The sequence below is a fragment of the Sinocyclocheilus rhinocerous genome, unplaced genomic scaffold (assembly GCF_001515625.1).
Source record: "Sinocyclocheilus rhinocerous isolate Xijiao unplaced genomic scaffold, SAMN03320098_v1.1 scaffold1101, whole genome shotgun sequence".
In the NCBI taxonomy this organism is placed as follows: Eukaryota; Metazoa; Chordata; class Actinopteri; order Cypriniformes; family Cyprinidae; genus Sinocyclocheilus; species Sinocyclocheilus rhinocerous.
The window spans coordinates 565884-592348 of NW_015638359.1; the positions used below are offsets into that span (position 1 = coordinate 565884).

General features: G+C 37.3%; 3 protein-coding genes across 3 annotated transcripts; all 3 read left to right on the plus strand.

The window, feature by feature from the left end:
- The first annotated feature begins 1540 nt into the window (after positions 1-1540).
- LOC107749647 (calcium-activated chloride channel regulator 4-like) lies at positions 1541-6486 on the plus strand. Its single transcript, XM_016564807.1, has 14 exons — positions 1541-1690; positions 1757-1894; positions 2007-2157; positions 2296-2401; positions 2487-2655; positions 3073-3303; positions 3440-3664; positions 3755-3935; positions 4038-4144; positions 4248-4463; positions 4697-4961; positions 5072-5236; positions 5647-5871; positions 6041-6486. The coding sequence occupies exons 1-14, from the start codon at positions 1541-1543 to the stop codon at positions 6430-6432; spliced, it is 2721 nt and encodes a 906-aa protein (XP_016420293.1). The 3' UTR covers positions 6433-6486.
- A 4541-nt stretch (positions 6487-11027) lies between these two features.
- LOC107749648 (epithelial chloride channel protein-like) lies at positions 11028-17225 on the plus strand. Its single transcript, XM_016564809.1, has 14 exons — positions 11028-11177; positions 11382-11519; positions 11613-11763; positions 11884-11989; positions 12076-12244; positions 12507-12734; positions 12875-13099; positions 13203-13383; positions 13966-14072; positions 14174-14389; positions 14671-14935; positions 15039-15203; positions 16106-16330; positions 16829-17225. The coding sequence occupies exons 1-14, from the start codon at positions 11028-11030 to the stop codon at positions 17212-17214; spliced, it is 2712 nt and encodes a 903-aa protein (XP_016420295.1). The 3' UTR covers positions 17215-17225.
- Positions 17226-20578: 3353 nt separating this feature from the next.
- On the plus strand, positions 20579-25950 carry clca5.2 (chloride channel accessory 5, tandem duplicate 2). Its single transcript, XM_016564806.1, has 14 exons — positions 20579-20728; positions 21166-21303; positions 21397-21547; positions 21632-21737; positions 21822-21981; positions 22092-22319; positions 22625-22849; positions 22957-23137; positions 24138-24244; positions 24332-24547; positions 24625-24889; positions 24987-25151; positions 25239-25463; positions 25566-25950. The coding sequence occupies exons 1-14, from the start codon at positions 20579-20581 to the stop codon at positions 25946-25948; spliced, it is 2700 nt and encodes an 899-aa protein (XP_016420292.1). The 3' UTR covers positions 25949-25950.
- The last annotated feature ends 515 nt before the right edge of the window (positions 25951-26465 follow it).

Consider the following 26465-nt stretch of genomic DNA (forward strand, 5'->3'; position numbering starts at 1 on the left):
TAAACGCCCCCAAGTATTTTTTTGGGGGGGGTAGTAGGGCTCCAGCCGTAGAGGCCGAGGCGGGGGCTAAGGCCGCGGCCTCGAAGGCTGCTCCGCCATGACCTCCGGAACTGCCTGCACCACCATGTCCTCCTGTGTTCCCTACCCCGCCATGGTCTCCTGTGTTCCCTACCCCACCATGGTCTCCTGTGTTCCCTACTCCGCCATGTCCTCCTGTGGTCCCTCTTCCGCCTGAGCGCCCAGAGCTGACAGATCCACCAGGGTGCCCCGCTCTGGAGGCCTCCCGTCTGGTATCCCTACTCCTAGAGGTCTCCAGAGCGCCCACCCCCCCCTCCCCATTGGATGTTGTACGGCGCGGGACGCGCCTTCCGGGACTTATTTAGTGTCATGTTCGTTACCATGATGGTGTTTTTTATTTGTGTGCACCTTCTATTGTCAGGCTCTGGGCCAGGTTTTGTGTGTCTTTGCTCCCTATGTGCTCCGTCATCCAGTTTCTCTGTCTCGTGTTTTGAGTTCATTGTTCCCAGGTGTTTCCAATTTTAATTGTCATTAGTTCCAGGTGTCCCTTGTCTTCCCCTCATCAGTTCCTGTGTATTTAAAGTGTGTTCTAGTTCTTGTCCTTTGTCAGTCGTTAAACGTCATCCTGATGTGTCGAGTCCTGTGATCCCAAGCCTTTGTTCAAATAAACCCTTGTGAGTTACTTTACGCCGTGTCTCCTCGCTCCTTCGTTCCCGTGTTCCTCGTGTGTGTGTGAACCGTGACAGCAGTTCCCCCGCCGAACATGAGCCCAGCTCCCACATGAGAACCAGCACCATTACGGTGAAAATGGGATAACAGAGACCGGTTAATTATGAATTGCTTTTAAATGTTTAACCTTTGCAAATAAATTGTTTGTTAAATTAGTTTGCTAATGGGTACCCTATAGTTTCACTTTAGAATACCATTTCAGGCTCTAAGTAATTCCTGCAGAATTATCTTTTTTTTTTTTTTATTAATTACTAATGGGTTCCCTGTATTTTGACTTTCCCTCAGTCGTTGCTTTACATACAGGAATAATTTACTCAATGGTAATTTGATATATGATGAGGAAAACAGATACACACACTGTACTAATAAAATCATGAACTTATATGAGATGAGTTGGCTAGTTATAGCAAGGCATTTATAGTGGGGGTGCGGTTCCTTGCCGAAGTTGATTTCTTACAAAACACACTCACAAAACAAATATTTACCATACAGACAAAAACTTCTATAAAATTATGCATTATGCAATATCAACAGAGAGGACGGCATAGAAATTAATAAATAAATGCAATGCAAAACAAGAATAAAATTATTAGTGCAGTAAACATGCTGCCCTATAACACTGTGATGACATGTTTTTTTACTGATTATTTCCTGAAAGAAATTTGATTGATACTATCAGTCCATGCCAGTAAATGATCCTTCTTATCTATGACCTTAGTATTTTAAGTTAATTTTTGACTTGGCATTGTTCAAACGGGGTTTGGGAGTTGCTGTTCATCTAAACTCTGCAGCTATGGACTCAAGATCGGTGTTTGTCTTATTATGGATGTTGCTGTCATCCACCTCCACTGGAATCAAACTAGATGGAAATGGTTATGTTGACATTGTAATCGCAATCGGTTCAAGAGTACCACAGGATGACACACTCATTGGTAAAATCAAGGTGAATATGTACTTTTCTGTCTAACAAACTATTTTGTATAAAACGTTTTTACATTCATTCTCACAGGATATGGTCACTGAAGGGTCGTATTATCTTTATGATGCATTGGATGAAAAGGTATATTTCAAAGAAGCTACAATACTAGTCCCACCTCAGTGGAATAGTAAGGATTTTACCAGAGCAAGAACAGAGTCCTTTGAAAAGGTACAGAGAATTATGCCATTTTATCTTACATGTCAAAAAAATATTAATGTTCACAAATATATTACTTCACTTGCATAGAATGTTTCTCAGACCATTTCTATGTCAAATACAGGCCCAAATAAAAGTTGATAATGCTAATTCACCAAACAACACTGAACCCTACACTAAACAGTATGGAGAATGTGGAGCTGAGGGAGAGTACATTCATTTCACCCCAGAATACCTCCTGAATGACACTTTTATTCAGCTTTATGGATCAAGAGGTGAACGTTGTTTATCTTCCTTCAACTTTTATACAATTATCATGAAATACAGTGTTAAAAAGGTTTATTAATGCAGTAGAGTGTTTATTTTATAGTTAGTTATTTTATTAGTTTGTATTATTTGTTGTTTGTTTGCAGGAAGGGTCTTTGTGCATGAATGGGCTCATCTGAGATGGGGCGTTTATGATGAATACAGTGAAGAAATGCCATTCTACCACTCTAATGGCCGTATTGAAGCTACAAGGTAATAAACCTTTAACAAAAAGAAAGCATACGATTAAATTCTCCTTGGAAATGATCTCAACCACTGGTTTCCTGCTTATCTTTAGGTGTAGCAAAAACATGGAAGGTCAGTTTTATGAGGTTACTGCTGAAAGATCTCTTCAACCGTGCCGCATAAATCCACAGACTTCACTACCTGTCGATGGGTGTACGTTTTTTCCAGACAGAAATCAAATCACAAACAGCTCCATAATGTTCTTACCAAGTCTAGATCCTGTAAGTATTGACTGTACATTTATTCACACATGAACATTTCTACTAAACAAATTTCATCAAACTATGAGTTGAGAACATGAGTTTTAGTCATAGTTATAACGACTCAAAAAATCACAGAGAGCAAGAATATAAGCAATTAATCTGCACACCAAGATAACCTACAAAGATACTGTATGCTCTTTAAGAGGTAGATGTATTTAGTCATTAATTATATTCAAATTTGTTTATTATATATTTGGTTTTGTTGTGTTAAATAAAATGTCATACCATAATTGCAGCATGTAGGTAGTTGACATGAAAAGTACTGCAGTTTAATAGTTTAAAGAAATTTCTCTGCCTTCAAAGAAAATGGTCCCCTGGGCCCATCCATGTGTATTTGGTGACAACGTTAATTTAAGATGGAAATCCTATTTTCAGGTGACTGCATTTTGTCGTGAAAATGAGCACAATTATGAAGCTCCAAACATACAAAATATTAAATGTGGCAACAAAGCAACATGGACTGTAATATTTGAGGATTCTGTGGATAAAGATGCACTTTGTTCTCTAAAACCACTGCAGTCCCCTCCGCCACCACCATCTTTCAAAGTTGTGCAGAGGGCACAACGGGTCGTTTGTCTCATCCTTGATGTCTCAGGAAGCATGGCAGTATGTAATAACAGACATTAACTTCATCTGAAAACAAAGATGCTACCATGAAAACCTTTTCATGTTACCAATGCTTCAAAATAAGTTTGATAAATAATTTTGAAAGAAATGTATGTTTTGTCCACCCATTTTCTAGGGCTCAAGAATTCTTCTACAGCAACAGGCTGCCACACATTTCCTACGGATCTACATTGTGGATCAAGCAAGGGTTGGAATTGTAACCTTTAGTACTGATGCTTCTACTCTGAGCCCCTTGACTACTATTGACAGTGACATCACACGAGAGAATCTTATCAAACTGTTGCCAAAAGTAGCAGCTGGATCAACAAACATGTGCTTGGGCCTCAGTCAAGGCTTACAGGTGCCATATTAATTGTACTAGTATGCATTTTTTATGTTTGTGATGTATGAAGTGTATAGAGTTCTATGTCAGTGATCGTTTTTTCTTCAGGTGCTTCAAGATGACAATGGGGATGTATTAGGAGATGAAATAATTTTTCTGACAGATGGTCTGGCAACAGACAACATTGCTGGTTGTGCTCCATCTGCAATACAAAGTGGTGCCATTATACACACACTAGCTTTTAGTGATAAAGCATCTAGTGCACTGATAGAAATGGCGGACAAAACTGGTAAGTGATATCAGCATTAATAACTTACTGTATCTGTCCCAGAGTATATCAAATAAGCACCAGTTTATTATCCAATGGAAAAATGTTTCATGATGAAACTAGGAGGAAAATTTATATATGCCAGTGATGAATTGACCTCCAACCAGTTAATGGACGCGTTTGCTTCGCTTACATTATCAACGGGAGATTACACAAAAGAACCAGTTCAGGTTTGTCAAGGTTTCACTCATTGCCCATGATACATTTATTTCTCTGAGTGTGTCATCAATAATATGAGTATTATAATGATATTCATTTTTATCCCTCCTTTAGCTAGAGAGTGTTGGAAAAAGAACATCTGATTGGTTCAATGGAACAGTATCAGTGGATCAGACTGTTGGGAACAAAACCAGCTTTGTAATAATCTATGAAATAAGTTTTCCTAGTGTTTACATACAATCACCAAGTGGCTCAATCTACATTCAGACAAATATGAGTCATGATGGTTCTCTGAAAACAGTCACTTTAAACATTCCAGGAACTGCAGAGGTGAGACAACCTTTATCACGATTTAATTGTTATTTTATACTGTAGTTCAGACCATAAACATATATTCATAACTCAATAAAGTCATCTGGGCCAAGAGTTTTAGATAAACATTATCACAATATCTTCAAAAACAAATTCTACTAAGACTGAGGAGGAGTATATCGCTTATGACTCAGCTGATACACTTACAGCAAACCCTTATTGATCTGCTTTTACTTTCTTGTGTTTGGTAGCCTGGGGACTGGAAGTACAGTATCCAAACTACCTCAAATCAGGCTTTCACTCTAACAGTAACGAGTCAAGCGTCGCGTGATGATGTTCCTCCTATTATTGTCAAAACCCACATGAACCAGCAGTTCAATGACGGCTCTAAACCCATGATAGTGTTTGCTGAGGTTAGTCAGAATTACAGGCCTGTAATAAATGCTGAAGTGTGGGCTACACTGGAGTCAGAAACTGGGTCCGTACATACATTACAACTGCTGGACAATGGAGCAGGTAAATTACCCATAAGTGTGCACTCAACTTAAAATATAAAGAAAGAAAAAAGAAAGAGTAAGGTACTTTTCCAAACTGTGCCAAACAAATCAGAAATCCATCTTTTACAGGAGCTGATGCTTTTCAAGATGATGGAATCTATTCCAGATATTTCACAAAGATTGTAAATGGAAGAAGCAGCTTGAAAGTAAGAGTGAAGAGTCAAGATGTACAAATCAGATTTGCTGTCCAAAAAAAGAGTGGTGCCCCATACGTACCCGGATATGTGGTAAACGGTAAACCCTGAGATCAATATTTTGGAATAATATCAATGACATCAAACAAATCTAATATAACTGAATTACATTTATTTTCATATTAAATATCATTGATCACTATTTGATATTTTGATCACTCAGTTAAACTGCTTTCCAGTACAATTTATAGTATTTAATTTAATAACAAATTAATTTAAATACACATGGATTTATTACATACAACAGTGTTTTGAAAGAATCGTTTGCATTATGGATTCAGTTACTCATAAATACATTTATATAGATGTAACCTGCAGAAAGAGTCACTGAATTATTGATCAAACTGAGCTACCTGTTCTATTAATGGTAGTACAATTAGCTATAAACCTGTATGGAGGAAAGACATTAAGGCAGAATCAAGCAGATTCATGTGGTTCCTCTAATTTCAGGTGTAGTGCAGCTGAACCCTCCAAAGCCTCCAGTTTCTGAGGAACCACTTGAGGTTGGAAGCTTCACCAGAACAGCCACCGGAGAGAGTTTTGAGGTGAAACATTCAGGCACAACTCCACCAAACTTCCCTCCTAACAGAATCACAGATATGAGTGCCGAGCTCCAGGAGGACACTGTGTTTCTCAGCTGGACAGCTCCTGGTGAGGACCTCGACCAAGGCACAGGTAAAGCATACAATTACTTTACCATTATTTAAAATACAAAAAAAATCATTTCTTTAACATCCTCATGAACAAAATAAAAGTTGTTTTAAAGATCATAAAATCAATCATTAAAAAATAATAATTATTAAATCTTTTATTATCCTGCATTGCATGTTTCTTTTCCTTTAAGCTAAATCCTATGAGATCAGGTGGAGCTTTGACCTTGATATGCTTCGAAACAGCTTCAGCAATGGTCATGTAGTCAACACAGCTGCCGTCTCACCTCAGGAGGCTGGATCAGATGAACAACATTCATTCAATCTCAGTTTCCCAATCCAAAATGGGACCACACTCTTCTTTGCGGTTCAGTCGGAGGATGAACAAAATGTGAAATCTGAAACCTCCAACATTGCTCAAGCTTCAAAGATCCTCCCTGGTCCAAAAGCCCCAGGAGTATCAAACCCAGGCATGAATTTGACAGTTATTGTCATTTCTGTTTGTGTGGTAACTATGGTCATATGCTTTATTGTCGCTGTAACCACATGGGCAGTGAGACGCAGAAAAATCTCTGCTGAAAGGTAAAGTGGAATTAACAATCTGATGCAAAAGAATGTCAAATCAATCCATATGTACACCCAGCAGCTTTAGAACATTTCTTAAAACAATATCAGATTTTCTTAGTAGCATACATAAACTTACAGATTATTAAAACATTAAAAGATTTCTGTTTTGTTTATCATGTAGGAATCTGTGGACTGAATATAATTTCCTAATACACCATACTATTCAGGCGTACAATAGTCCACTAAAATACAAAACAAATCTTGAGCTGTCGGTGGCTGTTTGATTGATTCGGCTTTCCAGTGCCCCCTGGTGGAAAACAACTAATTTCTTATTAGAAAACGGTAACCTTGTTGCCTAGTGCGATTTCTGATCCCGCTTGTGGTTGAATAACATTACATGTGTACCTAGTGTAGTAGCTACCTGTTGATTTTTATAGTTCCATTCTTTCTTTTCTTTCTTTCTTTCTCTGTCTGTCTGTCTGTCTGTCTCTGAAATGTCTCCTTTTTGCAGCACGTTCAAAACACTCCTAAAATACATTGCAAAAAGCCCTACCAATGGCCAGCTGGTTAGCAGTAAGACTTACAGTGATTCTGAGGTTTGTTCTGTTTAGGAACAATCCTCAGAGTGTCACCTTTCAGAAGAGACTAAAACCATGCATATACTCCAAATGGTTTCAAGAACAGCATGCAATTAACTTTGGGTATGCCTTTTGTAGGCATTTTAGGCAAATTTTACAGGAATTCTAAGGGGTTAAACATCCACGAAAGTTCACAACGCAGTAGACTATTCATCCAACGACCCATTTCTGATATAAATGGGTCAGATATAAAATAACATTTCAAAAGTTTAAAAAGTTGTAATTATTGTGTACAATATATTCACAGAGAAATAAAAATATTAAATACAATAGAGTTTATCAAATGTTTTATTGTCTAATTTATTTTTGTAAGATGGTTTTGTAAAGTTATAGTTTTGTTATGATACTGTTTTGCAATGTTTTTGTTTGTTTGTTTGTTCGTTTGTTTGTTTGTTTTGTGGTGAATTGTATTAAAACCATTTAGGGTCCGTTTGACTCTCATAATTATTAATTATAATAATGGTATTTGGAACCCACAACAGTTTAAAACAAAAATATAATTACAAAAATACAAAAATTCATTGTCCATGTTTCTTTCTTTTTTTTAATTAATAGGCACTAATTCAGATTTCAATTATATTTTACTGAACTAGAAAATGTCCCCAGTTTACATTTCAGAAATCTGGTCACCTGAAATAAAGTCTTCACAATCAGAATAAGTTCATCTTTAAAAGTAATTCAAAGAACATGACAAAAAAAAAGAGGTAAAATTTGCATAACATTCATTCTCCATTGACAGTCAGTGGAGAATTATTAAATGGCAACATTGGAGAATTACTATACACCTGTTGTTACTGTCACAGTGTCTGGTTGTGGTGCCCTGGACTGGCCACTTGAGGGCGCTCTCTTGTTTTTGTGTTATATGTTGTGAACTCCATTTCCCATAGTCCCTTGTCTGTTATTCTGTCTGATCATTAGCACCTGTTTATTATTTCCGATCATTATCACCTGTTAGTCATTTACTCATTATCCCAGCTATATATACCTTGCTCACTCTGTCTGTCATTGCTTTCAGACTCCCACTAAGCGACGGAGGGTGAGGAGGATGACATGAAAGCCCACTCCCGAGCCCGCTCCAGTCTGGGAGCTCACAGAGCCCACTCCCGAGCCCGCTCCAGTCCGGGAGCTCACAGAGCCTGCTCCAGTCCGGGAGCTCACAGAGTCCGCTCCAGTCTGGGAACTCACAGAGCCCAGTCCAGATCCAGTCTGGGAGCTCACAGAGCCCAGTCCAGATCCATGCCTGGGTTCTGGTGTGGCAGGAGCCTCACTGGCTCAGTCCTCCAGCTCCGTCCTGGCTATCTGCTGGGGTCCCTGTATGGTTGGGGCCCTGCTGGTTCGTCCTGCCGGCCCCGCCTTGGCCTTCCACCCTGCCGGTTACGCTCTTAGACCCTGGTCTACCTCTGTTCCCTGAGACCCCTTCCTTGGCATGGTCCTGGCCCGCCATCCCTCCCCCTGGTCCGCCTCAGTTCCACCTCCCTCCTGAACTTTTTATGTTTTCTGGTGGAGCGTCTGGTATCCGCTCCGTAGAGGGGGGGTATGTCAAACTTAATTTTTGCTTTTCAAAAATACATCGATGTACCAGGGGCGGCTCCAGAGAATTTTGAACGCAGGTGCTGAGGGGGCGCTAGATCACTGACCGAGGGAGCTGGGCAATTCAGGGCTCCAGACTCATTCTTCCCACTGGTCGCTCTTTTACAATTAACTTTCTCAGTTGGTTGTATGAGCAGGTTTGTTTTTTTGTTTTGTTTTTGCCTACAACATGCTATTAATCAATGCATGCTGATGAACTTTTATCGGTAGTTTATAGTTATATGGAAACAAAAGTAGTTAACCTTCAACCCGTTCTTTTTCATCAGTAGTATTTGTGATATGAATTTTGTGAACGGGAGTTCCTCTTTTGCCATGTTATAAGCCGGGCTTCGGATTCTGTCACTTTTGATTTCATGATCTTGTCAAGTTTTACAATAAAATATAATTGTCTGTTTTGCTTACATCTATACACTTTTTAAGACAAAAAAAAAGATGGGTTAATTTAATTAAAATGCACAACAACAATAAAACAGTAGCCTAAGATTCAATGACAAACTAGCTTACAAAACGTTATTAACGAAAATGAATAAGATGAGGCATGGCCTACACGCTGTATTAGGCTATATAATGACTAATAAATTACAGCAAGTTTAGCAAACCGGAATTAAAAAAAAAAAAAAAAAAAGCCTCCATAGCATAAGGTGAGGTAAACGGCAAAGATAAGCTTTTCAAAATGAAAACAAAACAAGAAAAGTAAAACTAAACTTGCTGTCGGTGACACTGCTTGCATGTTGTTGTTTTTTTTCCCCCACAAGAATACCAACATGTTCACCTTCTCTGGTTTAAAGGCACGTCCATGTGGAGATGGCGAGTCAGCGTCGGCATTCGGCAACCTCATCTTTGCACCCGACACTGACTCAGAAAGCACTAGTTTAACAAATAATTAATGTCTTTTCCCCCGACACGTTCATAATCACTTTGCCGGTGCTTTGAGGCAATTGCTTTATGCGCGAGCTTGAGCGCGGAATAGGCTCTAGCCTAATGCGTCTGCCTGTAGCCTATATTGAAGTATGGTTAATATATTATTATATTAATCAATTTAATATAACGTGCGACTAGTTGACTAGAAAAATCTTTAGTAGAGGGCAGGCCTACTTAGCACAAGGAAGCTCTCCATTTTTAAAATACAATAGCCTAGGCTAATAACATTACGAAAAGTGCGACAGCTGCAAATCACGTCGTTATTGAACTGCACTAGTTATGCATGCGTAAGGAGTCAAATGTTTTTTGTTTTTATTATCACCCTAATTAGATTATGAAGAATGATTTGTTGATCTTGTTTTCCCTTTAATACATACCTTCCGCAATATATTTTTCAATTACTTTCAAAAAGTGGTAGGGACAATATCGACCCTGGCAAAAAGTGGTGGGGACATGTCCCACCCGTCCCACCCGCAAATTACGCCTATGGCTGTTACAACTGTACAAATTAAATTTAGTCCAGCATTGGAGTTAATAAGATATGTGAGTTTTAGGTTGGCCATGTTTGTAATACCATACTTCTCATCCTATTTTCAAAGTACTGTACTATAGACAGTATGTAGGTACAATATGCAGATTTAATTGTGCAGTACAGAATCAGAGAACACTTCATAAAAATAAATAAATTCAATACAGGAATAAAATAAATACTGTATACTATACACTACACAATGATTACCTAAGAAGACTGTGCTGGAATATGCCTACTTCCATACTATAAAGTATGTGAAAAATTTATGTAAAAAAAGTGTTGCATGTCCGAATTCATAGTATTCGAAAAACAGTGGGTGAAAAGTACCAGGATGACCTACTACTTGCACTTAGATTCTGAAGTGCATATTTGATAGACACTTTACTACCCCATGAGGCCACAGGAGAGGATTTGTGAATGGCAGTGAAGTGACACAACTGACGCCCGGTAAGTCACATGACAGTAACAACATGGTGGATGTAGTACATCCAAATTCCATTGATACAACACACATTCTTACTATATAGAACATAATTTTCAACAGTTGCAAAGTAAATTTCAAACTAAATATAGTGCATACTAGACAGTATGCAATTTCAGACACAGCTATAGTTGAACAAAATTGGGAAATGCACTGGAATGACTTATGAGAGCCTTATTTTATGGACTGTGATGGGAGCGACACTGTAGGTGCTTTCCTGTGCAATGACAGTCATGTGAAGTGAAATAAACAGCTGTTGATAGCTGTCTCCAACATGCTGCCCCATGACACTGTAATAATGTGTTTACCAGCATGAACCAGTTATATTGGTATCATTCAGTCCATTCCAGTAAAGGACATTCCATCTGTGATCAGGCATTTTAAGTTAATTTTTGACTTGACATTGTTCAAAACGAAGTTTGGGAGTTGCTGTTCATCTAAACTCCGCAGCTATGGACTCAAGATCGGTGTTTGTCTTATTATGGATGTTGCTGTTGTCCACCTCCACTGGAATCAAACTAGATGGAAATGGTTATGTTGATGTTATAATCGCAATCGGTTCAAAAGTTCCACAGGATGACAGACTTATTGATAAAATCAAGGTGAACATGCTTTTTTTCCCTTCTATTTAACGAACTATATGTGCATTAATGGTTTGAATGGCTTTAGAAGATTTTGCTGTTCAAATTTAAATTGAAAAAAAAAAATAACTGACAGAAATATACAGTATTTTTGTTGCTGGTATTTAAAGTAAAGCATAATTACTTGTCTAATATTTACTTATCGTTTAATTTTCCTTCTGACAGGACATGGTCACTGAAGGGTCGGTTTATCTTTATGAAGCATTGGATAAAAAGGTCTATTTCAAAGAAGCTACAATACTAGTCCCATCCCACTGGAGTTGTAAGAATGTTACCAAAGCAAGAACAGAGTCATTTGATAAAGTACTGAGCATTATTGGATTTAATTTAGCAAAATATTAATTTCCAGACACTTCATATATATGATGTTGTTGACACTTTATCTGTGAAATTCAGGCAAAAATAAGAATTGATCATGCTAATTCAACCTACGGTGATCAGCCCTACACTAAACAGTATGGAGAATGTGGAACTATGGCAGAATACATTCATTTCACCCCAGAATACCTCCTAAATGACACAGTCATCCAGCTTTACGGATTAAGAGGTGAATGTCGTTTATCTTCCTTCAACATTTATACATTTATTATGAAATGATAAGAGGTTTAAAGTTCTATTAATACAGCAGTCTGTTTATTTTATTAGCTGTTTGCTTGTTTGTTTGCAGGAAAGGTCTTTGTGCATGAATGGGCTCATCTGAGATGGGGCGTTTATGATGAATACAGTGAAGAAACGCCATTCTACTACTCTAATGGCCGTATTGAAGCTACAAGGTTATAAACTGTTAATAAAAGATAAAGAATCTTACTGAAATGTCCTTAGAAATTAGAATTACTATTGATGTCTTGCTTATCTTTAGGTGTAGCAAAAATATTGAAGGTCAGTTTTATGAGGTTACTGCTGAAAGATCTCTTCAAGCATGCCGTAAAGATCCACAAACTTCACTACCAACTGACAAGTGCAAGTTTTTTCCAAACATAAATAAAAAAACAAACAGCTCCTTAATGTTCCTACCAAGCCTGGATTCTGTAAGTACTGAGTTTACGTTTCCACACATTCCACACAATTATTTTGATAACTGGTAAATGAATATATTGCCTGGGCCAAAAGGGCCACGGATTGTTTTCTTCTATGCAATGTAATTTCCAACAGCTGCTTGATAAGTCACATTTGTTAATCTGTTAGGGTTTTTTTTCCTTATTAACTCCCTGCTTGGGTCTCATAGAGCCATAATCTGTCCTTGAGTGTTTGGTGAGACATCTGCAATTATGCAGGGAATGTTGGTTTCAGGTGAGCAAATTTTGTCGTAAAAACGAGCACAATTATGAAGCCCCAAACCTGCAAAATAAAAAATGTGGCAAAGCGACATGGACCGTAATATTTGAGGATTCTGTGGATAAAGATGCACTTCGTTCTCTGAAACCACTGCAGTCCCCTCTGCCACCACCATCTTTCAAAGTTGTGCAGAGGGCACAACGGGTCGTTTGTCTCATCCTTGATGTCTCAGGAAGCATGGCAGTATGTAATAACAGACATTAACTTCATCTGAAAACAAAGATGCTACTATGATAACCTTTTCGTGTTACCAATGCTTTGAAATGAAGAATAATTTGTAGCAAGAGGAAACAAATTTGTTTTTTTATTCACCTATTTTCTAGGGCTCAGGAATTCTTCTACAGCGACAGGCTGCCACACATTTCCTGCGGTACATCATTGAGGATCAAGCCAGGGTTGGAATTGTAACCTTTAGTACTTCTGCTTCTACTCTGCGATCCTTGACTATTATTGACAGTAACAACGCTCGAGAGACTCTTGTCCAATTGTTACCAAAAGTAGCAGCTGGATCAACAAACATGTGTTTGGGCCTTAGTAAAGGCTTACAGGTGCCATATTAATTGTACTAGTATGTGTCTTGTATGTTTGTGATGTATGAAGTATATAGAGTTTGTTTTATGTCAGTGATCCTTTTTTCTTCAAATCCATCAGGTGCTTCAAGGGGACAATGGGGATGTATTAGGAGATGAAATCATTTTTCTGACAGATGGTCAGGCAACGGACAACATTGCTGGTTGTGCTCCATCTGCAATACAAAGTGGTGCCATTATACACACACTAGCTTTTAGTGATAAAGCATCTAGTGCACTGAAAGAAATGGCGGACAAAACTGGTAAGTGATATCAGCACAATTCACCCTTCGCAGAGAGTTTGATTGACAGGCGATCCGAACAATCATAATGCAGACAGGAGAGTTAGTAATGTCAGTGGACTTAACCTTGAAAAATTGTGTGAATCGTCGGTTTTCTGTGGTTGAAACAACATACCTTCTGATGTTGATTCATGTTTATTTGGTGCTGTAAGTAAAGAGGAAGAGATGATTGGTTCCGCTTGAACTGAGGTGCTACAGCGATTTGTCACATTAAAGAGCCAAAATAAATGGTAATTATAGTTTGAATTTCTTAAGAAATTGCAACATTTGAAAGCTGAGGCTTTGGTTACGTTTCAAGTAACCAGCTCTGTCTGTCGGCACGTCATCAGTGTCCTCTTTGCTCCGAAATATATTTTTCACTGTGTTAGAACATGATGTGTGGCATGAGTGCGCCATGGCTTGTTGGGCATAGCAACAGTAACTAAGGGGGGCGGGTCTTTGCAAAGGGTCAATTAATAACTTACTGTATCTGTCTCAGTGTATGTCATAAATAAAAAATGCTAGTTTGCTTTCCAATGAAAAACTGTTCCATGTTGAAAATAGGGGGGATATTTCTCATAGCCAAAGTTGACATGATCTCCAACCAGTTAATGGATGCGTTTGCTTCGCTTACATTATCAACTGGTGATTACACAAACGAACCAGTTCAGGTTTGTCAAGGTTTCGCTTATTGCACATGATACATTTATTACTCTGAGAGTGTCATCAATATTATGGGTATTTCATCATTTAATTTTTCTTATTCCTTTAGCTAGAGAGTGTTGGAAAAAGAACATCTGATTGGTTCAATGGAACAGTATCAGTGGATCAGACTGTTGGGAACAAAACCAGCTTTGTAATAATCTATGAAATACGTTTTCCTAGTGTTTACATACAATCACCAAGTAGCTCAATCTACACTCAGACAAATATGAGTCATGATGGTTCTCTGAAAACAGTCACTTTAAACATTCCAGGAACTGCAGAGGTATGATGACCTTTATGAACCACTGAATCATTTTAAGTTTATACTGTAGTTCAGACCATAAACTTGAAAAAAAAATTTTGTTACACAAAAGGCATCTTGGCCAAGAGTTTTAGATAAATGTTATTCAAATATGTTTAACAATAACTTGTTTGTTATTCATATATGTTTAACAAAGAAGGAGTTCACTGATAATAACTAACAGTTTAGCTAAACTAATTACACTTAAATAATACACTCATAGCAAACCCTTATTGATCTGCTTTTACTTCTGTGTTTGGTAGCCTGGGGACTGGAAGTACAGTATCCAAACTACCTCAAATCAGGCTTTCACTATAACAGTAACGAGTCAAGCATCGCGTGATGATGTTCCTCCTATTATTGTCAAAACCCACATGAACCAGCAGTTCAATGACGGCTCTAAACCCATGATAGTGTTTGCTGAGGTTAGTCAGAATTACAGGCCTGTAATAAATGCTGAAGTGTGGGCTACACTGGAGTCGGAAACTGGGTCCGTACATACATTACAACTCCTGGACAATGGTGCAGGTAAATGACCCATAAGTGTGCACTTAGCTTAAAATATAACGAAAGAAAGAGTAAGGTACTTTTCCAAACTGTGCCAAACAAATCAGAAATCCATCTTTTACAGGAGCTGATGCTTTTCAAGGTGACGGAATCTATTCCAGATATTTCACAAAGATTGTAAATGGGAGAAGCAGCTTGAAAGTAAGAGTGAAGAATCAAGGTGGACAAACCAGATTTGCTGTCCAAAAAAATAGTGGCGCCCCATACGTACCCGGATATGTGGTAAACGGTAAACCCTGAGATCAATATTGGTCTGTTTTAAAATACATTTAAACTTAATCACATCTAAAAAGGGGAAAAATGAACTGATATTCAGACCAGCACTACAGCTGTGAATGTAATATTGCTTTTATTCGGCAGATCATTAAAAAAAAAATGTAATATTGAGTAAGTTAAGTTTTAGAATCACGCCAGTCACATTATATTTTTGTCAGCAACAATAGTTCAGAACGAAGTCAAAGCCGAATTACACATAAAGCCACTTGTTTTGTTCATGAATTAATCAGTTTTTGAACTGATCTGCTGAGTGAGTGAGTGAATGAATGATGATGAGTTACATTTTACCTTAAGCATCCTGAGATGTGGACTTCACAGTGTATTCTGTTCAGTTGGAATTATTGAGTTTAATCAGTTCAAAGTGTGGTTTGTATGCTGCTGTTCACAGGTATACAGTGCACGAGACACAAAAGTCACAATGCAGCTATCATTTTTTGATTATGATTAAATAAGATCACAATAATAATGCACATCTAATATAACCAAATTACATTTATTTTCATATTAATCATTGCAACAGACATTTATCACTAAGCTTACTGCTTTCAAACATGACAGTTTATATTAATTATAATTAATACACAGGTATGGTAATTTATATTAGTATTATTCACATAATATATTATATATACAAGTATATTATATAAATACAAGTATAGTATGTCTTCATTATGTCTTTGATGACTTTGCACAGTGATTCACTGAATTAATGCACAAACTTGGACTAAATGGCAATATAATTAGCTATAAAGCTGTTTGGAGAAAACAATTCAGACAGAAGTCAAGCAAGTGGTTCTCAAACATTTTCTTAACCAATTCACTTGAGATGTACTCAAGTGGTTCCTCTAATTTCAGGTGTAGTGCAGCTGAACCCTCCAAAGCCTCCAGTTTCTGAGGAACCACTTGAGGTTGGAAGCTTCACCAGAACAGCCACCGGAGAGAGTTTTGAGGTGAAACTTTCAGGCACAACTCCACCAACCTTCCCTCCTAACAGAATCACAGATCTGAGTGCCGAGATCCTGGAGGACACTGTGCTTCTCAGCTGGACAGCACCTGGTGAGGACCTCGACCAAGGCACAGGTAAAATATACAATTACTAAACCAGTATTTAAAATGCAAGATTTTTCATTTCTTTAATATCTTCACTGACAAAATAGAAGTTGTTTTAAAGTTACGTCATGAAATAATGTATCTTTAATTGTCTTGCATGTGTAGAAAATAAAAATTAAATTAAGTGATGTTAACCAGTTAATAATGTCACCTAACATTTCTCAATCACTATCAGAAACATAACAATAACTTTGATGATTATTTAACAGTGTTACAGATGTTAACAAGAGGACAATATGTGTCAACCCTATTCAGTGTATATGTTGTGACATTATTATGTAAAAGTGATAATAAATATTGAGTCTATAGAGACTGGTGAATACGGAAGAACGCAACTGAATCTTAAAAATGGTCCTTTATTTTGTTGAATTTATACTTTTGGTTGTCTTCACAAGTCATGTATTTTGATGAAAGTGGGCTCCTCTAGTCTCAGGTGGGTAACACATGGTACGTTTCTTTTCCTTTAAGCTAAATCCTATGAGATCAGGTGGAGCTTTGACCTTGATATGCTTCGAAACAGCTTCAGCAATGGTCATGTAGTCAACACAGCTGCCGTCTCACCTCAGGAGGCTGGATCAGATGAACAACATTCATTCAATCTCAGTTTCCCAATCCAAAATGGGACCACACTCTTCTTTGCGGTTCAGTCGGAGGATGAACAAAATGCAACATCTGAAACCTCCAACATTGCTCAAGCTTCAAAGATCCTCCCTGGTCCAAAAGCCCCAGGAGTATCAAACCCAGGCATGAATTTGACAGTTATTGTCATTTCTGTGTGTGTGGTAACTATGGTCATATGCTTTATTGTAGCTGTAACCACATGGGCAGTGAGACGCAGGAATCTCTCTGTCTAAAGCAACAAATGACATCAACAATCTGATGCAAACAAATGTCAAATCAAGCCTTATGCCTACTTTGAACATATACATGCAATAGCTTTAAAACATTTCTTAAAACAATTATTTCATTGAAACAGATTTTTTTTTCTTTTTTTCAAGTACATGTCTAATGCTGCCGCCTCATATCATTTTCATTTATGATGGATTCTCAATCAACTGATTTAGCTTCCTCTGAACTGTGAGCACTTTTAAATACAAGTCAATAAAACATTTCTGTACCACAATAGGCATGTATTAAATTTGCATTGTGGTGATTAGAAACACTGTTTGGTTAATTTGTTCTTTGGATTTCCATATTTAATTCTGTACGATGTATTTAATTCTGTAAATCCCTAATCGTTTGTAATATGTGAATGTTTAAAAAAAAAAAAATTGAAATAATAATAAATAAAACTGTTATATAACAAGCTGTTTGTATTGATGGAGTTTGTTGTTGTAGTTATATAAACATAAGGGGGAGCCACTGTGATGTTTTACATTCATCAGTCACAGATGAGCAGCTGCAACAATCTGCTTCCCCGTTTTTAATTATTTAATGAAATGTACATTAGAATGAAGACATAGACCCAGACCATTGTTTACATGTGTTTTAATTTATTAGTGAATGGCAAAATAACTGCATGAATAACTGCTAACTATGAAGCAGTGTTTGTTGAGATTATAAAATACTGCTTTGCTTCCTGAAAAGATGGCAAATGGAAATCCTTAAAGGAATAGTTCACCCAAAAATGAAGCTTTTCACTTCACAAGATGTTAATTGATAGACTGGAGTCGTGTGGGTTATGCGTGAATTATTGTAATGTTTTTATCAGCTGTTTGGACTCTCATTCTGACGGCACTCATTCACTGCAGAGGATCCATTGATGAGCAAGTGATGTAATGCTACATTTTTTCAAATCTTCATCTGTTCCGATGAAGAACCAAACTCATCTACATTTTGATGGCCTGTTTTGGGTGAACTATTCCTTTAAAATCACTAGACTTGCATCATCAGTCCATAACAGCAGGGGAGAGACTTAGACTAATAGTCCCTGATGTTTTTTGTTTGTTTCTTTTCACTAGGATCTTTTGTTTCTTTTTGAAAATGTAGTGGTAATTGGATTCAATGTGCAATGGCTGTAATGTTACGCAAATATTACATGTTGAGCTTGTATTAAGGAGCATATTTTTGTGTATTTTAAAACGCAATTACTCACTTCTTTCGGTACTCGCGTGAATGTAGGTTATACAGGGTGACTGTCACTTTATTTTCTCACTTTGAACCTTGTCATGGCAATAATGATAAGGACAGCTCCAAGAAAAATGATAGAGGTTAACATTAAATTGTATAGTTGTTTTCAAGTGCTATGTTATAACTTCTGTAGTACACACACATTTAACCTGTGATGGTGGCGAGACAATAAACACCTTGAAGGGTTCATTTCCTGTTTTCCATTCGCTCTTTGAGCACATACTGTATCAATATGCTGCAACAGGACATATACAGGCCTGCTCTAAACAGTGTACTGTAGTTGCACTAAGTACCCTAATTAAGAGTTAGAATAAATTTCATGCCAACCCTGAAACAACATACAGAACTACCAAACTTTGCTATAAGTTTGATTGCATCATATAATAATTGCTGTTAATAGTGTTCATCGTCTGTTTGATTACGTCTTTAATTGATTTTTCCGTACATTTCTGCCATATGTGCATAAACTGACAGTCACCACTGATAAGCTACCACTAAATATTGCAGAAACTTAATTTGCTGTAAAGTTGCATTGCAACGATTTGTATCGTGAAAAGCGCTATACAAATAAACTTGAATTGAATTGAATTGAATTGAATTTTTTCAAATGTACCAGCCTTGTGTTCAAATTTAACAGGGCATTAAATAAGTTGAATGCATAGTTTTACTACGAAAAGAGTCAGGTTACAGTACACTGATGAGCCACAACACTGAAACTGCTGACAGGTATAACATCAAATATACAATAATGAATGACATTGATCATATCCTAACAATACCACCTGTCAAGGGGGTGGGAGGGGTGTATAGTAGGCAGCAAGTGAACAGTCATCTTGTGAATTTCATGTGTTCAAAGCAGGAAAAATGGGCTAGTGAAAGGTCTGAGTGACTTTGACGAGGGCCAAATAGCAATGGCCAAACTACTGGGTCAGAGCATCTCCAAAACGGTAACGAGTGTTCCCTGTATGCAGTGGTTAGTACCAAAAGTGGTGCGAAGAAGGACAACCGGTGAACCGGCGTCAGGGTCATGAGTGCCAAAGACTCATTGATCCATGTGGGGAGAGATCATGAGCCTGTCTGGTCTGAATCACACAGAATAGCTTCCGTAGTTGAAATTGCTGAAAAACTTAATGCTGGCCATGATAGCAAAGTGTCAGAATACAGAGTGCATTGCAGTTTGCTGCATATGGGGCTGTGTAGCTGCAGATCTGTCAAAGTGCCCATGATGACTCCTGCCCACCTCCAAAAGCAACTGCGATGGGCACATGAGCATCAGAACTGAACCATGGAGCATTGGAAGAACGTTGCCTGGTCTGATGAATCATGTTTTCTTTTAGATCAGGTGGATGGCCAGGTGCGTGTTCGTCATTGACCTAGAGACCTAAGAGCTGGCACCAGATGCACTCTGCAAAGAAGGATGGTCGGCTGAGGCAGTGTTATGCTCTGTTCTGCTGGGAAATGTTGGGTCCAATCACGTGGATGTTACTTTGACACGCACCACCTACCTAAAGATTGTTGCAGACCATGTACACCCCTTCATGCCAGTGGGTTTCTGATGGCAGTGGCCATCCTTTCAGCAGGATAAAGCACCCTTTCACACTGCACAAAATTTGTTCCGGAATGGTTTGAGCAACAAGACAAAGAGCTCAAGGTGTTGCCCAAATTCCCCAGATCTCAATCCAATTGAGCATCTATGGGATGTGCTGGACCAACAGATTCAATCCATTTAGGCCCCACCTCACAACTTGTAGGATTAAAATGATCTGCTGTTAATGTCTTTGTGCCAGAAACCACAGGACTTTCAGAGGTCTTATGCAGTCCGTACCTCGACGCATGCTGTTTTGGCAACATGAGGGGGATCTACATAATTTTAGGCAGGGGGTTTTAATGTTATGGCTGATCAGTATATATACACCTTATGTTTTAAAAGGACCATTGGCTCAGCCTCTGATGTTGGGAGACTCTAGTCACGCCCCTGCATGACATTAAAGCACCCACCCACTTATCTCTGATCAGACCTTTTAAGATCACTTGTGACATTGTTCAAAACAGGGTTTGGGAGTTACTGTTCATCTAAACCCTGCAGCTATGGACTCAAGATCGTTGTTTGTCTTATTATGGATGTTGCTGTCGTCCACCTCCACTGGAATCAAACTAGATGGAAATGGTTATGTTGACATTGTCATTGCAATCAGTTCAAGAGTACCACAGGATGACACACTCATTGGTAAAATCAAGGTGAATATGTACTTTTTTTTTTTTGTCTATTTAACAAACTTTATGTACATTAATGGTTTAATGGCTTTTGTGAAAGATAATAGTTTGTCCCAGTTAAAAAAATAATTAAAAATAGAATATTTATAATTTCAAAAACAGTATTTGTGAATGAGCAAATTAAAGTATAATTACTTTTTTATAAATGCATACACATTTTGAGTTCTTTTCATTTTATCTTTTCAATTTCTCTATTTAACAAACTTTATGTACATTAATGGTTTAATGGCTTTTGTGAAAGATGTTTATTTGTCCCAGTTAAAAAAATAATTAAAAATAGAATATTTATAATTTCAAAAACAGTATTTGTGAATGAGCAAATTAAAGTATAATTACTTTTTTATAAATGCATACACATTTTGAGTTCTTTTCATTTTATCTTTTCAATTTCATTCTGACAGGATATGGTCACTGAAGGGTCTCTTTATCTTTATGAAGCATTGGATAAAAAGGTCTATTTCAAAGAAGCTACAATACTAGTCCCACCTCAGTGGAATAGTAAGGATTTTACCAAAGCAAGAACAGAGTCCTATGGAAAGGTACAGAGAATTATGCCATTTTATATTACCCATCAAATATTTACCTGATATTTATATTTGACATTGCTGACACAAGTTCTTTGTCAAACACAGGCCAAAATAATAATTGATAATGCTAATCCAACATACGGCGATGAACCCTACACTAATCAGTACGGAGAATGTGGAGCTGAGGGTCAGTACATTCATTTCACCCCAAACTTCCTCCGAGACACTACACTCATTAAGCCATACGGGCCAAAAGGTGAACATCTTTTGTTGTCCTTCAACATTTATTCAGGTTAATTCAGTAATCTGTTTTATTAGCAAGAATGTTTGTTTGTTGCAGGAAGAGTCTTGGTGCATGAATGGGCTCATCTGAGATGGGGCGTTTATGATGAATACAGTGAAGAAAAGCCATTCTACTACTCTAATGGCAATATTGAAGCTACAAGGTTATAACCTTCAACAAAAAGAAAGCTTTTGATTAAAATCTCATTGGAAATTCTCTCAACCACTGATTTCCTGCTTATCTTTAGGTGTAGCAAAAATATTGACGGTCAGCTTTCTGATGTTACTGCTGGATCTCCATGCCTAACTGATCCACGAACCTCACTACCGTCTAAGGGTTGCAAGTTTTTTCCTAACAAATATCAAAACACACACAGTTCCATAATGTACCTACCTAGCCTGGATTCTGTAAGTATAGATTTGACATGTTCTACAAATGCAAAATTTAACTTTGATAATTCACAGTCGGTTGCATGCAGTATATAGACGAACTAATCATTCAAAATATCTGGTTTCAGGTCAGCACATTTTGTCGCGAAAATGAGCACAATTATGAAGCCCCAAACTTGCAAAATAAAAAATGTGGCAAAGCAACATGGACCGTGATATTTGAGGATTCTGTGGATAAAGACGCACTTCGTTCTCTAAAACCGCTGCAGTCTTCTCCACCGGCACCAGTTTTCAAAGTTGTGCAGCGAATGCATCGGGTTGTTTGTCTCGTACTTGATGTCTCAGGAAGCATGCAAGTATGCAAAAGCATCAACTAAACTTTAAAATAAAAATGCTTAATAATATAACCTTCAGTGCTCTGATATGAGCTTAATCATTATGAAACCCAAGGAAGCATAAAATTGATATCACATGCATGTTTATTATTATTATTATTATTATTATTATTATTATTATTATTATTATTATTATTATTATTATTATTATTATTATTATTATTATTATTATTATTATTATTATTATTATTATTATTATTATTATTATTATTATTATTATTATTATTATTATTATTATTATTATTATTATTACACCCATTTGCTAGGGCTCTAGAATTCTTCGACTGCAACAGGCTGCCACACATTTCCTGCAGAATATCATTGAGGATCAAGCCAGTGTTGCAATGGTAACCTTTAGCACTGATGCTTCTACTCTGAGCTCCTTAACTCGTATTGACAGTGACACCACAAGAGAACGTCTCGTCGCTTTGTTGCCAAAAATAGCAAGTGGATCAACATACATGTGTAAAGGCCTCAATCTAGGCTTACAGGTGCTATATTATTTGTACAAGTATCCATGTTTTATTTTTATATGTTTATATATAATGTGTGAAGTATATGCTGTTTGTAATGTTCTGTATGTCTGCAAAATTTAAAGGTACTTAATACGGACAATGGGGATGTGATAGGAGATGAAATAATTTTTCTGACAGATGGTGAAGCCTCAGATGACCTTAATAGTTGTGTTCCGCATGCAATTAATAGTGGCGCCATTATACACACAATTGCTTTGGGTAATAAAGCAGATAAAGCCCTGAGGGAAATGGCGTACAAAACTGGTAAGTAACAGTTACATACTGACTAATAGTGTCCCAAAACGTACTGTAGGCCTAAGTGGACATTTAGGTCGCAATTAAAATGTATGAATTACATTACTTTAGACTGGTGGTTTTTAAACTGTGGGATGCACAAAGTGTAAGAAAGGTGGTGTTCATGGCATGAGCCATTTTTAAATATTTCACGAGTTTGCACTTACATATAATCCGATTGAGAAAATAGTAAGCAAACTCCTCATATCCCCAAACTGGGATAAGAATAGTTAGGAGTGCGAAGTTGGAATGGAGGAGGCGCAAGTTGGCTGTATATTTACTATCATGCTAATTAAGTTGATTATCTGAACGTGCTCCGCCCAAACTTAGTTAATAAAACATCATTTCAATATTTCATATTTAAATTTGAAAGTTATAAAATTCAGTTAACACATTTGACGGCGGACATGCATTTACATATTTATGGCATGACGCACAAGCGTTTCGCAAATCCTCACATACTTCACAGTGCACAAAAATAAAATATTGCAACCCGCGAAGTTTGATTCACCAACAAACGACTCTTATGAACGTGGTTTGAATAAGCTTGATGAATCCTTCACTAAATTAACTCACCGAATCCGACATAGCAGCTAATGAATCAACATGATCCGCTCAACTGAACTGCAAGTTGTAACCTAAATGCATTTTTGTTAGGCCTATTATACTTCTAGATGGATCTTAGCATTAAAAAGTTTGGAACTAACAAATGTAAAAGCAAGTGGCAAAGTTAAACAAATTATGCTAGTACAATCTCAGAACTAACTTGAGCCATAAGGTATTAGTAACTTTTAACTAATTGATCTCATTGATTTTTTATATTTTGTTTGATATCATTGATATTTCAGTATAAAATGTATACATTTCATAAACAAGTCTACAGTGTTCAAATACCTTAATCATAATCTGAGTATTCAATGCCTGTTTATTATCCAATGTAAATTTCTCATATGTTCTATGTTGGAATTAGGGGGGAAATTTATCACAGCCAGTGATGACATTCTGTCTAATCAGCTACTGAATGGATTTTCCTCACTAACAGTACCAACAGGAGATCAAACAAAAGAACCAGTTCAGGTTTGTAAGTGTTCGTTCATTGCCCATGGTAAATTACTTTAAGACTGTTATGAATATTCTAATGATTCATTTTTATCACACCCTTAGATAGACAGTGTGGGAGCAAAAACCTCTGATTGGTTCAATGGGACAGTATCAGTAGATCAGACTGTTGGTACCAAAACCAGCTTTACAATAACCTATGAAACAAGCCTACCTAACATTTACATAACGTCACCAAGTGGCTCAATCTACAATCAAATGCAGATGCGTCAGGGTGAATCAACAAAAACAGTGACTTTAAAAGTTCCAGGAACTGCACAGGTATGACAACTTGCTCAAGATTTCATTAACTTTCCTAAAACGTTTCACGAATCATTCATTAAAAATCTGTTTAATAGACTGGGGACTGGAAATACAGTATCAAAAGTCCACAACTTCAGTCTCTGACTGTAACAGCAACGAGTCAAGCGGCACGTGCTGATGTTCCCCCTATAACTGTCAAAGCCAACATGAACCAGAAGTTCAGTGATGGCACTAAACCCATGACAGTGTTTGCTGAGGTTAGTCAGAATTACAAGCCTGTAATAAATGCTGAAGTGTGGGCTACACTGGAGTCAGATTCTGGACCTGCACAAACATTACAACTTCTGGACAATGGAGCAGGTAAATGACCCATAATTCTTCTTCAAATGGTGCCCTCCACTTCTGAATTGCACTATATAGTCAAAAGTGCTCAAATAAATCCAGTATTATTTTACAGGAGCTGATGCTTTCAAAGATGACGGTGTCTATTCCAGATATTTCACAAAGATGAAAAACGGGAGAAGCAGCTTGAAAGTAAGAGTGAAGAATCGAGATGGACAAGCCAGATTTACTTTCCAAAAACGGGGTGGTGCACCATACGTACCTGGATATGTGGTAAACGGTAACTATGAGCCTCTGAAAGCAAACTACTCAAACATGTCCTTAACCAGTTCCTGCAGATGTATTCATGTGGTTCCTCTAATTTCAGGTGTGGTGGAGCTGAACCCTTTAAAACCTCCAGTTTCGTCAGAATCACTTGTAATCGGAAGCTTCACCAGAACAGCCACCGGAGAGAGTTTTGAGGTTGTTCTTAAAAGCACAACCCCACCAAATTTCCCTCCTAACAGAATCACAGATCTGAGTGCTGAGTTCCAGGAGGACACTGTGTTTCTCAGCTGGACAGCACCTGGTGAGGACCTCGACCAAGGGACAGGTAAAGCATACAATTTCAATACAAAATAGAAGTTATTTCAAAGCTAGCTTATAGAATAATATGTCTTTCATAGGCCTTACAGGGTGTTTCTTTTCTTTTAAGCTAAATCCTTCAAGATCATGTGGAGCTTTGAACTTAAAATGCTTCGATTCAACTTCAGCAATGCTCATGAAGTCAACATATCCGGCATCTCACCTCAGGAGGCCGGATCAGTTGAACAGCATTCATTCAATCTCAGTTTCCCAATCCAAAATGGCACAACACTCTTCTTTGCGATTCAGTCTGAGGACAAAGAACTTGTCAAATCTGAAATCTCCAACATTGCTCAAGCTTCAAAGATCCTCCCTCATCCAAAACCCACAGAAGTGTTAGAGATAGACCTGAAATTTGTGTTTATTGCAATTGCTGTTTGTTTGGCCACTGTGGTGATTATTGGCATTATTGCGATAACAACATGGGCGTTGACACCAAGAAAACCTTCTTAGACCACAACCAACATTGACATCTGATTCAAAGAAAAAAGAAAATCTTTACATTTACAAAGTTACTTTACTGAGTTGTCTTTATCTGTATACCTTATGCTTAGCAAAAAATATAAAATGCAAAATAGAGTTTGGTAAAACTTTAAATTTGTATTGGAATTGTTTGTATTTTCTAATGGCATAATTAAAGTTCCACTGAGATGATGGCAGCTGTTCAGTGTTTTTTTTTTTTTTAGCTATTATCATGTGTATAACCTGATTAAAACATTATAAATTACAAATTCTGACCGTATTTAAAATCTCTGTATCTCTCCCATGATAAATTAATTGAATGAATGTTCTATCCTATTGCTGAGTAGAAAACTTGTAAGACATAGATATATAAAAGAGACAAGACAATATTATTATTTTTAGTATAGTAGTACACTGTAAATAAAAATTTTTTTGATGAAGTAAATAAAACAAAGATTATAAGAGTACATTTTACAAGAAAATGCTATTCCGTATGTTCTACTTTCAA

Excerpts from the sequence above, each read along its gene's own strand:
- LOC107749648 (XM_016564809.1), top strand. The coding sequence starts at position 11,028 with ATGGACTCAAGATCGGTGTTTGTCTTATTATGGATGTTGCTGTTGTCC. Across the intron at positions 12,735-12,874 it reads ATGTCTCAGGAAGCATGGCA|GGCTCAGGAATTCTTCTACA; the intron begins GTATGTAATAAC and ends CCTATTTTCTAG. Across the intron at positions 15,204-16,105 it reads ACCCGGATATGTGGTAAACG|GTGTAGTGCAGCTGAACCCT; the intron begins GTAAACCCTGAG and ends CTCTAATTTCAG.
- clca5.2 (XM_016564806.1), top strand. The coding sequence starts at position 20,579 with ATGGACTCAAGATCGTTGTTTGTCTTATTATGGATGTTGCTGTCGTCC. Across the intron at positions 21,548-21,631 it reads TAAGCCATACGGGCCAAAAG|GAAGAGTCTTGGTGCATGAA; the intron begins GTGAACATCTTT and ends TGTTTGTTGCAG. Across the intron at positions 24,548-24,624 it reads AAGTTCCAGGAACTGCACAG|ACTGGGGACTGGAAATACAG; the intron begins GTATGACAACTT and ends TCTGTTTAATAG.
- LOC107749647 (XM_016564807.1), top strand. The coding sequence starts at position 1,541 with ATGGACTCAAGATCGGTGTTTGTCTTATTATGGATGTTGCTGTCATCC. Across the intron at positions 2,402-2,486 it reads GGCCGTATTGAAGCTACAAG|GTGTAGCAAAAACATGGAAG; the intron begins GTAATAAACCTT and ends GCTTATCTTTAG. Across the intron at positions 4,962-5,071 it reads ACTGCTGGACAATGGAGCAG|GAGCTGATGCTTTTCAAGAT; the intron begins GTAAATTACCCA and ends CATCTTTTACAG.